At 45.2% G+C, this 11,216-nt stretch overlaps 1 protein-coding gene across 1 annotated transcript in view; it reads right to left on the reverse strand.

Annotated features, from left to right (window-relative positions):
- The window catches only part of MAP1S (microtubule associated protein 1S), a 106,412-nt gene extending 97,449 nt beyond the window's left edge, over window positions 1-8,963 (reverse strand). Inside the window, exon 1 of the mRNA XM_077475571.1 lies at window positions 8,770-8,963. Within this exon, the coding sequence (XP_077331697.1) occupies window positions 8,770-8,884 (115 nt within the window). The 5' untranslated portion in view covers window positions 8,885-8,963. The remainder of the gene's footprint in view (window positions 1-8,769) is intronic.
- Window positions 8,964-11,216: the final 2,253 nt, after the last annotated feature.

Here is an 11,216-nt window from a genome sequence, read left to right on the forward strand (position 1 = left end):
AGGCAGATATAGAACAAATCACCATTTAAAAAGCAGAGTTCTACACAGATATAGTATAAAAGTTCCTGAATAGGACTTGGTATTAGCATCTTGCAGTCCCTGTACAGCAGAGACCACAGTGAGAAAAGTAGTAGCAGAACAAGGAGGAGATCAGTAGTAAAAGAAGTCTGCTGACAGGAGGGGAGAACAGTGACAGAAAGGAGGAGCTCATCTGTGTGTTGCTTTTCCCTTTTACTCTCCAGGAACACATGGGAAGGAGACCTGTAAGAGTCATACACACTGGATGTTATAAAACCATTAGTAGCTTTAGCATGTCGCATAAAAAAATAAACAATAAAATAAACCACTGTGGAGTTTTGCATTAGCGTTTTTTAATATACCCCTAGAAAAGATTAGGATTCAAAAGTGCCCATAAAAAAAAAAAAAAAAAAAAAAAAAAAAAAATCGCCGAAAAGCCATGTTTTATTTATTCTTACAGCTGAAAAACTATTCTTCAAACCCACTAGTTAGTTTTTTCCAACCAGAAAAAGCCTACGTGTGTATGGACACATGGGATAACATGCCGGGGAGTTTACCGACTGCAGAAAAAATAAAAATAAAAAAACACACCCCAGTGGCCGGCAGTTGATAAAGCCTGCGGATTTCCCATTCATTTTATCTATGTATTTAGCCCTTTTCCTGAAGTGTACATTTGATTAGGTCACAAAGTATAGTATATAAGTATCTAAAGCCAAATTTTTCTCTTTACTTCTTGACCCAAGGACACATTGTAAGAGGTTGTGCTCTGACAACTCAAAATTTCACTAATTTTTTTATCTTGATGACTATAACCACTAAGAAAATTAAGAGGATTAAGCTTCCCAGTTGGGACACAGTCAGCAAAAACACCACAATGTAATAGACCGGGTGGATTCGATTTAAAATTTAAGGACTTATTCTTGCTGGTAGTTAGAATCTTTACAAACAAAAAAGGTTTCCTATTTGGAATAATAAGCGGTCAGGTATCAGAACCAATTTTAGGTTAATAAGTTAATCACACATAATTTGAATACTACTCAAATTCTTCTATTTAATTAAAACAATAACATATTCTTGTATTTGCTTAAACACTCCAGCCCCAGAAGATTTGGCTGCTCAATGCCATTTTTTTTTGCGATATGGCACTGCGTTGCTTTTGTGCGATGTTGTACCCAAACAAAATTTGGCATCTCTCCCCCCACACAAATAGAGCTTTCTTTTGGTGGAATTTGATCTGACTTTTTTTTTTTTTTTTTGTGCAAAAAATAACAAACACACACACACACACACACACACACACACACACACACACACACCCCCTGTCTCTACTCCCCTGAAAGGACCAGGATTTGTGTTTTTGTTTGCTTGTGACAGTGAACCTGGATCTGTGTAATCGGGGTTGCCCGGTGGCCATTGTGCCTGCCTGGCACACACTCAACCCTAGTGGCCAAAAGACAAAGCAATGCAAGGCAACGTTTCGCCCAGCCGTGCCAATCTGCCGCAGTAAAACTGAGACGGCTGGTCAGCAAGTAGTTAAAATGGAAGTAAACCCTTCCAAACAACTTTGACCTACAGGTAAGCCTAGATTAAGGCTTACCTGTAGGTCCAAGTAATATCTCCTAAACCTATATGGTTTAGGAGATATTTGCCCGAAAATGGGCACCGCTGTCTACGGCGCATGCGCCGTAGACAGCGGCGCGCAGGCGCACTAAATGCGGCAAGTCCAAGAATGGATTTGCCTAATTTGTCGACTCCCGTGCGCATGCGCGGGAGTGACGTCATCGCGGCTCCGCCGAATGGCAGCGTCGGAGCTCCGAGACGCGACTCCCGTGCGCATGCGCGGGAGTGACGTCATCGCGGCTTCTCCGCTGTCATTCGTCGGAGCTGCGAGAGACGCCACAACCAAGATGGATGCGGCGGACTACAGGTGACAGCGGCGACTTCGCTGGCTCCTGTGTCAGGTAAGTGACACATAATGAGCTACTATGCGATGCATAGTAGTCCATTATGCTTTACCTTTGCAGGGAAAAAAAGAGGAAGTAAACCCATCAGGGTTTACTTCCTCTTTAAACATTAATGTTTAGTAGAGAAGTGCATACACAAAATACCCACACACACACACCACAGAACAGAAGTATGGGTTTACGGTTTTTCCAGATTCACTTACCTAGATGCTGCATCTGTCCCTCGGGGCCTCTTCACTGAGAACCGAGCCATCAGCGATGTTCACATAGATCCCCGAGCAGAGAGCTGCTGCCTGTCAATCAGCAGCTCTCCTCTCATTGGAGCGCTGAGCTCTTTTCAGGCTCTCAGAGAGGCTGAAATGGGTATCAGTTCAGGACTGATTTTTGTGACCCATAGGAGAAGCCCAGCCAAACAAGCTCAGGCTGGACTTCTTTAAAATTAAAGCGGTTCTTCACCCTAAAGGGGAAGTTCCGCTAGTATTATCCCCCCCCCCTCCGGTGCCACAATCGGCACCTTTCGGGGGGGGGAGGGGGGTGCAGTTACCTGGATAATCCAGGTAACTGCACCCACTTCCGGCCAGACCGCCGCATGGCTCCACCCACCGCCGCATGGCTCCGCCCCCCGTTGTGTTCTGGGAAACACACAGTTCCCAGAGACACAGCGGGGAACCAGCGCAGCGCGACTCGCGCATGCGCAGTAGGGAACCGGGCAGTGAAGCCCTCATGCTTCACTTCCCGATTCCCTGACAGAGGATGGCGGCGGTGGCTGCAGCGAGACGAGCGATCGCTCGTCATCTGCCGCCGACATCGCTGGAACCTGGGACAGGTAAGTGTGATATTATTAAAAGTCAGCAGCTGCAATATTAGTAGCTGCTGGCTTTTAATATTTTTTTTTTTGTGCAGCTCCTCTTTAACTTATCAGCTGGGTCCACAAAAAATAAAATAAATAAATTCAAAACACGGCCCCTTTCATCATAGCATGGTTTCATTCAGGCCTTTCATCTTTGTTGCATTGCTTGCATACATACCCACCCACAGGCGGTAGCTTTCCGATAAAAGTGGTCTCTGCGGCGGATTAGTAGCAAGATCACTTCTAATCATCAGTGGTGGGAGAGGGCCCCCCGCTCTCTGGTGCCCTCCACCGCTTACCGGCAGAGGCAATCTGATCCTTCTTCTGGCCTGAAATGGAGATGAGTGATGGGAAGATGGCCCCTACTCATCTCCATATCATTGCATGACAGAAGCGACATCAAAACATCACTTCCACCCATAGATTTCAAAGGGCCATTTGCCACCCCCCCCTCCCCCCCCCCCCACATTTTTCAAAAACACTTTTTATTGAATTTTTGTGTAAATATGAGACCTCAGGTCTATTACAAGGAATGTTTACATTAAAGAACAGTGAGAAAAAAAAAAAAAAAAAAAAAAAAAAAAAAAAACGTTGTTCAAACCACACATGTGAGGTATCACCACGATTGGTAGAGCAAGAGCAATAATTATAGCCCTAGACATCCTCTAACTCAAAACATGCAACCTGTAGAAATACATTTTTAAAACGTCGCCCGTGGTGATTTATAAGGGCAAAAGTTTCACAAGTGGGTGCAATTTTGAAGCATGATGTAACAATTTATTTGCTCTGCGCTCTATATATCTATATAACTTATAAGACCCCTGTGCAAATATAGTAAGTACAATACAGTAGCATTGCAACGATAGATATAATTTTCTAGCAAAAAAAAAAAAAAAAAACAAGACACCTTGTAAACAACAAATCTCAGAAAGAGGCTCAATTCTTAAGGCTGGATTTACACCCATGCAGTTTTAGTGCTTTTTGCAGATTTGCACTACAGTCCATATAACATGGTTTCCTATGGAACACGTTCTGTAGTGCAAATCTGCAAAATGCAAATAGCACTAAAACTGCACAGGTGTGAATCCTGCCTTAGTGGCTAAATTATTCCCAAACAGGGTCTTACTGCCTGCTGGCATTTTCTCTTGAGGGAGGAATAAAGCACTTCAAGCTATGTACAGAAATATCACAAGGTTTTTAAGCTGCTTAGAAGGTTTCACTTTAATTTTTACTGCTTGCCCTTCCTCCTCACACTTAGAGCCTGGTACAGATGCATTTCTTTTCAAGCAATCATACAGTTTGTAGTGTACATAGATTTGCAAAACAAAAAAGGGATAAAGGAATATTCCCGAACTTTGTTTTATCTCATGGTTACTGTGAAATTGTGTGAATGCTCAGCTCGGATTCATTTAATTAATTTACCAAAAATTTAAATATTGCAGAATATACAGCCTCATGCTACATAACCAAGCTCCATTTCATGCTGAGCAAACTAAATAACTAAATGTATCTTAAATAGAAAACTCTTTAGATAATTCTACTCCAAAAGCATTTTATTAAAATAAAAAAAACTTTAAAAAAAAAAAAAAAAGATTTTTATTCACTCTGGTAATAGATAACCATTCCCTACTCTATTCAACAACATTTGGCCTCCAAACTTCACACACAGCAGAACTCCCCATAGCTGAGAAAATATCAGCCCTTTAGGGCCAGTTCATACCAGATGCAGATTTGTGTGCTTTTTTTCTGCACAGCGTTTTCCATGTATTCCAATGGCTCTAGTTCAGTCAGCTTCCGGTTAGTTTCTGCACCAGAAACTAACTGAATGGTGTGAACTAGAGCCATTGGAATACATGGAAAACACAGTGCATGCATTATTTAGTGCAGGAAAAAAAAAAAAAAGAAAAGAAAAATAAATGCACACGGAACTGCATCTGGTGTGAACTAGCACTTAAAGTGGTTCTAAACCCTTGCAAGCCACTTTGACCTACAGGTAAGCCTAAATTAAGGCTTACCTGTAGGTCTAAGAAATATCTCCTAAACCTACTCGGTTTAGGAGATATTTACAAAGAGGCAGGCACCGCTGTCTACGGCGCATGCGCCGTAGACAGCAGCACGCAGGTGCACTGTCGCGTTAGCAGCATGCCGCTGCCAACAGCAATATGCAGTTAGTGGTGGCTCCCGTACGGGAGTGACGTCATTGATGCTCCGGCACAGTGAGTGGCCGGAGCAGTGATACCCAGAAGAAGATGGACGCCCCTTACTACAGGGGACAGTGGTGACATTGCTGGCTCCTGTGCCAGATAAGTGACACATAATGGACTACTATGCATAGAAGCCTATTATGCTTTATCTTTGCAGGGAGGCAAAGAAGAAGGGTTCATTTCCTCTTCTCTTTGAAGAGGAGGGCCGGTTTAAAAAAATAAAAATTAAAAATCAGCAGCTGCATACACTGTAGCTGCTGACTTTTAATAAAGCACACTTACCTGTCCAGGGCGCCCGCGATGTCGGCTGTCTGAGGCTGACCCGTCCCTCCGTCACCGGCGCCGCCATTTTGGCTAAGGGAAACAGGCAGTGGAGCCTTGCGGCAGTGCTTTGTGAATGGGGCGCACTGTGTTCTGGGACACACAGTTCCCAGAACACAGCGCGACCCATTACCCAGAAGACGCGGCACGGAGGAGAGAAGACAGAAGATCTCCGCGGAGGAGGAAGAGGCAAATTAACATGATGTGCCTAGCAACAGGCAATTCTGGTAAGAAAAAAAAAAAAAGAAAAAATTCTCATTTTTTTTCTGATTTATTTCTGTATTTTTTTTTCAGGGTGGCCCTCCACTTTAAAGCAGAAATTGTCCCTCCCCCAAATAACTATGCAGCCACTGGGTGTGCTGTAATATACTATAGTAGCATTAGCTATGTACAGTAAGCAGGTTTGTGTTATGGCAGGAGCATGGGTGTCCTCCCACCTGCTGCTGTCAGAATTAGAAGTAGAGTCCGCTTGAATGCTTCTCCACCATTCCAGAGAAGCCTTGTGTTCTTATCAAATGAATATAGGACTTCTTCCGATTGTCCAAACTGAAAATTGTGACATCTGCCTGCCTCTTTACATCAGCCAATCAGAAAAAGCCTTGTATTAATTTATGAAAACTCTAGGCTTCTCCTGAATGGTGGAGAAGCATTCAACCAGACTGTTAATTTCCTGCAGCAGACAGGAAGTTACGCATTCCGCTGCTGGAACACATTGCCGCTAATGCTACTACCATACCATTGCAGCAAATGTTATGTCTATTAACAAGAGCAGGTCACTGATCAATTTGTATTTGGGTTTGTGTTGTTGGCATTAGTCTAGCATCATTTTCAGCCTCTTCTGAGATTATTCAGAACTCACCGACAGGCATTTTACCTGCAGGAAACCTCTTTCTTTGCATTCCTATAGACTTGAATAGGGAAACAAATGCCCATCAACACAGGCCCTTAAAGTGATATTAAAGCAAACATTGCAGCTTGCCAACTCTTAGGTGTGATGGCTGCATTCCTTTTCTCTTTTTAAAGTGGAGCTCCGCCCAAAAGAGGAAGCTTTGCTTGTTCACACACCCTGCCACATTTGCCAGATCTGGCACAGCGCATACGCAGAAGGAAAACGTCTGTGAGGCCGCAAGGCTTCACTTTAGGTTTCCCTTAGTGAAGATACCAGGGCCTGCACCCACAGTCAATGGACGAATCAGCTAGGGGTGCCGACATCGTGGGATGCCTGGACAGGCAAGTGTCTCTATCAAAAAACATCATCAACAGCTGCAGTATTTGTAGCTGCTGACTTTAATTTTTTTTTTTTTTTTACAAACGGGAACAGATCTTTAACCACTTAAAAATCCAGAAGGTTTTACCCACTTCCTGACCAAGACATAACTATTCCCTATTTTGTAGATGCTATAACGTTTGCACAAACCAATCACTATACACTTAATTTTATTTATTTTAATGTACTAGTAATGGTGGTGATCTTTTTTATCAGGACTGCGACATTGCGGCGGACAGATAAGATACTTTTGACACTAATTTTGGGACCAGACATTTATACAGCAATCAGTGCTATAAATAGCTACCGATTACTGTGCAACTGTCACTGGAAGGGGTTAACACTAGGGGGCGGTCCTAATGTGTGTCCTATGGAGTGTTTCTAACTGTGGGGGGGGCGCGATTGTTGTTCCGAAGCAGCAAGAACAGCAGATCAATCTCCTGTTCACTGACAGAACAGAGATCTGTCCATCTCAGGAGCCACCAGCCACATTACATGCTGCCTTAAAGCACCCGCTGTACAGTTATGACAATTCGCACAGGAGTGCCATCATCAATTGACGGCGGGCAGCCAGAAAGGGGTTAAAGTGATTGTAAAAAGGTAGAAGGTTTTTATCTTTATACATGAAGATGGAAAAATAAATAAATAAACCACACCCCGTGTATTAGCCCCCCCCCCCCCCCGATATTTACCCGAGCCCCCTGTCAATTCGGCAATGTTCATGGGAGCCTTGCCTCTTGGTGGGACTTACAGTAAATGGCTTTTTGCAGAGCTGTTGTTTGGGGCCCCCTCCTACCGCCGGGCCGTTCAGAAAGCACAGCGTGCATGCACAGTAGGGGGGGGGGGGGGGCAGCTGTGAAGCTGCAGGGGGCCTTCACTGACAGTTCACCTTACAGGCAAAAGGCAGCACCCCAGAGCCGATGGAAACACCAGCAGGGGTGCTGAGGACAGGCAAGTGTCCCAATATTAAAAGTCAGCAGCTACAGTATGTGAAGAACTCTGCTTTAAGGCCCGTACACATGTTGTATGAAAAAATACTTATTTCAAAAGGGATCATACGATAATCTGATCATTAGAAACGAAGGTTATGAAAATTCTAACTGATACGGAGACAAGCTTGCAAAAAAAAAAAAAAAAAAAAAAAAAAAACACCCCAGATAATCATTCGTTGGATAATCTCGTGTGTACCAGGCTTTATGACCCGTATACACAATTCGAAAATCAGACGAGATATATCATTTCAAAGCAATCATACCACAAATCAGATCTTTGGTACAGAGCTTTCAAGAGCCAAAAGCGATAGTTCATCCGATCGAAAAATAAACACCACACACACCTTTTTCTTGTAGATTACCAGGATCTTACAATTTTCGTTTAATCAGTAAAGTTGTTGTCCAAAAATACAATAGAAATACACAATACTCCTGAATTTTTATTCTGTTGTAAGAGAATTGTGATATGCTGGGGGGGGGGGGGGGGAGAGGGACAATCTGTCACCCGATTTTCAGATCGCACGTGCAGACCATTAGGCAGCTGTTTGGGTGAGATTATTAATAATAAATACCTCTAACCGCCAGATATTAATATGGCAGGGTTGACACTGAGAAGATAAATGAGAGTTGTCTGTAGGATAAACAGAAACACACACACACACACACACACTATAGAGAATACAGATAGTAACCTAATGTGAACTCAGTAAAGCCAATGTAAAAGACAAACACTATATGCTACTATACAAACTTCCAGGACTGTGCAGGTAGGATGACAACCACAACAAACCAAACAATGAGTGGAAATCTCCTAAAGACTGAAGCAGCTGTGCATAGTAACCAATCAGCTTCTAACTTTCATTTCCAAAGCCTAACAGAACAAGCTGAAGCTAGAAGCTGATTGGATGCTATGCAGTGTCTTAGCAAATCCCCCCCAATGTCTGCACTGCAGCCTAGATTGCATTAACCCATGGCTTGCCTCCCCAAGCACACAGCGCCTGTAACCTTCCATCCACACAAGCAGAGCTATGGTGAATGAGGTGCAGGCATTGGCACAGGAGCGCCCATCCATCCATATATCCGGCAGACAGTTATGTGCACACATCACTGGGCATCCCCACCAGTCACACCCAGCTCCACCCCGCCATCTCACCTCTTTTCAGCTCGCTCACCGCCCGCTTCACTAATCCGGGTCCCCGGCTGATCTCCCCGCACAGCACCAACCCGTAGCAGCCCTGTGGCCCGGGACCCGCCCGAGTCACCGCCATCTTGCATGTGACATCAACACGCAGAGCAAGCACGGAGAATAAGTCAGCGGGGTCCAGGAACCGGAACACACCCACAGAGGCACCGGACACGCCTACACAGGCCGAAGACACGCCCCCCCCCCTGAGCTGGCTAAGGCCGTCTAGTCTGTTGACCAGTCGGGGCGGGGCCTGAGGCGGCAGTGTCTGTGGAATGACGACCTTGGCATTGTACAGTACACTAGTCTTCTTCTTCCCGCCGTCTGCTACTGTATAACAAGCAGCTCAGGTGTCCGTTTAGTAAACTGAGATAAACTGAGATCAGGATGATCTCTGCTCATCTCAGAGCATTGCAGGTTTAATATACTGAGATCAGAAGATGGAGAACTATTTTTCTCTTCTCATCTCAGTCCACAGAACGGCTGCATTGACTGCAATAGAAACGGCATGTTTAGTATACAGAGATGCCACTTTATCTCTGTGCTTCTCTTTCAAGTTCTCCTTTCTGGCTTCTCCAGCCCAGAGGTGGAGATATCAGGAGATCTCTGAGAGAGAATAGATTCTTCCTTCGTCCATCTGCCTGCATGGTCAATACTGAAAGTAAAAAATTTCTCTACTGCAGTGGAACATCCATCAAGAGCAGGTTAGATTTACATTAACTATACAATTACCAATTACACACACATATATATATATATATATATATCTATACAATTTTTTATATCTGTGTGTGTATATATTTATATCTGTTGTGTCCGTATGTGTATGTATAGATATATATATATATATATCTGTATGTGTGTATATATATATATATATATATATATATATATATATCCTCCGAGTCCTTCACATTTGTTTATAAGGCTGGGTTCACACTGCTGCGGGGGGAGATCCGGATGTGATTCGCACCGCAAATCACATCCGATCTCCGTAGCGATGCGAGTGCAGCCATACAGATAGTATGGCGGAATTCGCATCGCTCCCGCAGCAAACTCGCACGGGACCCTTTTTTTGGTCCGCAACAGAATCGAATCGTATGGGGGTTCACACCATGCGATCCGATTCCTGTGCGAGTCGGCAGATCGCACTGCGATATGCGGATGGAACTGGGGGTGTCATTAACATATCATTGACACTCCCAGCCGTTCGCATAGGGCAGTGGGAGTAATGCGATGCGGGAAAACGCCACGGATTCGCGGCGTTCCCGCATCGCAGCGGTGTGAACCCGGCCTAAGGCTGGGTTCACACTGCTGCGGTTACGAGAACCGGATGTGATTCACACCGCACTGTAGTGCAAATCACATCCGATCTCCGTAGCGATGCGAGTGCAGCCATACAGATAGTATGGCGGAATTCGCATCGCTCCCGCAGCAAACTCGCACGGGACCCTTTTTTTGGTCCGCAACAGAATCGGATCGTATGGGGGTTCACACCATGCGATCCGATTCCTGTGCGAGTCGGCAGATCGCACTGCGATATGCGGATGGAACTGGGGGTGTCATTAACATATCATTGACACTCCCAGCCGTTCGCATAGGGCAGTGGGAGTAATGCGATGCGGGAAAACGCCGCGGATTCGCGGCGTTCCCGCATCGCAGCGGTGTGAACCCGGCCTAAGGCTGGGTTCACACTGCTGCGGTTACGAGAACCGGATGTGATTCACACCGCACTGTAGTGCAAATCACATCCGATCTCTGTGCGATGCGAGTTCAGCCTTAGGCCAGGTTCACACTATAGCGATGCGGGAATGCCGCGAATCCGCGGCGTTTTACCGCATCACACACCTCCCGCCGGCAGTTCACACTGCCCTATGCGGACGGCTGGGAGTGTCAATGATATGTTAATGACACCCCCAGTTCCGTCCGCATATCGCAGTGCGATCTGCAGACTCGCACAGGAATCGGATCGCATGGTGTGAACACCCATGCGATCCGATTCTGTTGCGGACCAAAAAAAGGGTCCCGTGCGAGTTTGCTGCGGGAGCGATGCGAATTCAGCCATACTATCTGTATGGCTGAACTCGCATCGCTACGGAGATCGGATGTGATTTGCACTGCAGTGCGGTGCGAATCACATCCGGATCTCCCCCCGCAGCAGTGTGAACCCGGCCTAAATAGTATGGCTGAATTTGCATCGCACCCGCCCCAAACTCGCACAGGACCCTTTTTTTGGTCCGCAGCAGAATCGGATCGCATGGGTGTTCACACCATGCGATCTGATTCCTGTCCGAGTTTGCAGATCGCACTGCAATATGCGAACTGATCTGGGAGTGTCATTAACGTTTCACTGACACTCCCAGCAGTTCGCATAGGGCAGTGACTGTATTTTTATTTTTAATTTATATTTTTAATTT

This window comes from Lithobates pipiens, unplaced genomic scaffold (genome assembly GCF_037356315.1).
Source record: "Lithobates pipiens isolate NorthernLeopardFrog02 unplaced genomic scaffold, aLitPip1_a1.2 Scaffold_13, whole genome shotgun sequence".
Taxonomy (NCBI): Eukaryota; Metazoa; Chordata; class Amphibia; order Anura; family Ranidae; genus Lithobates; species Lithobates pipiens.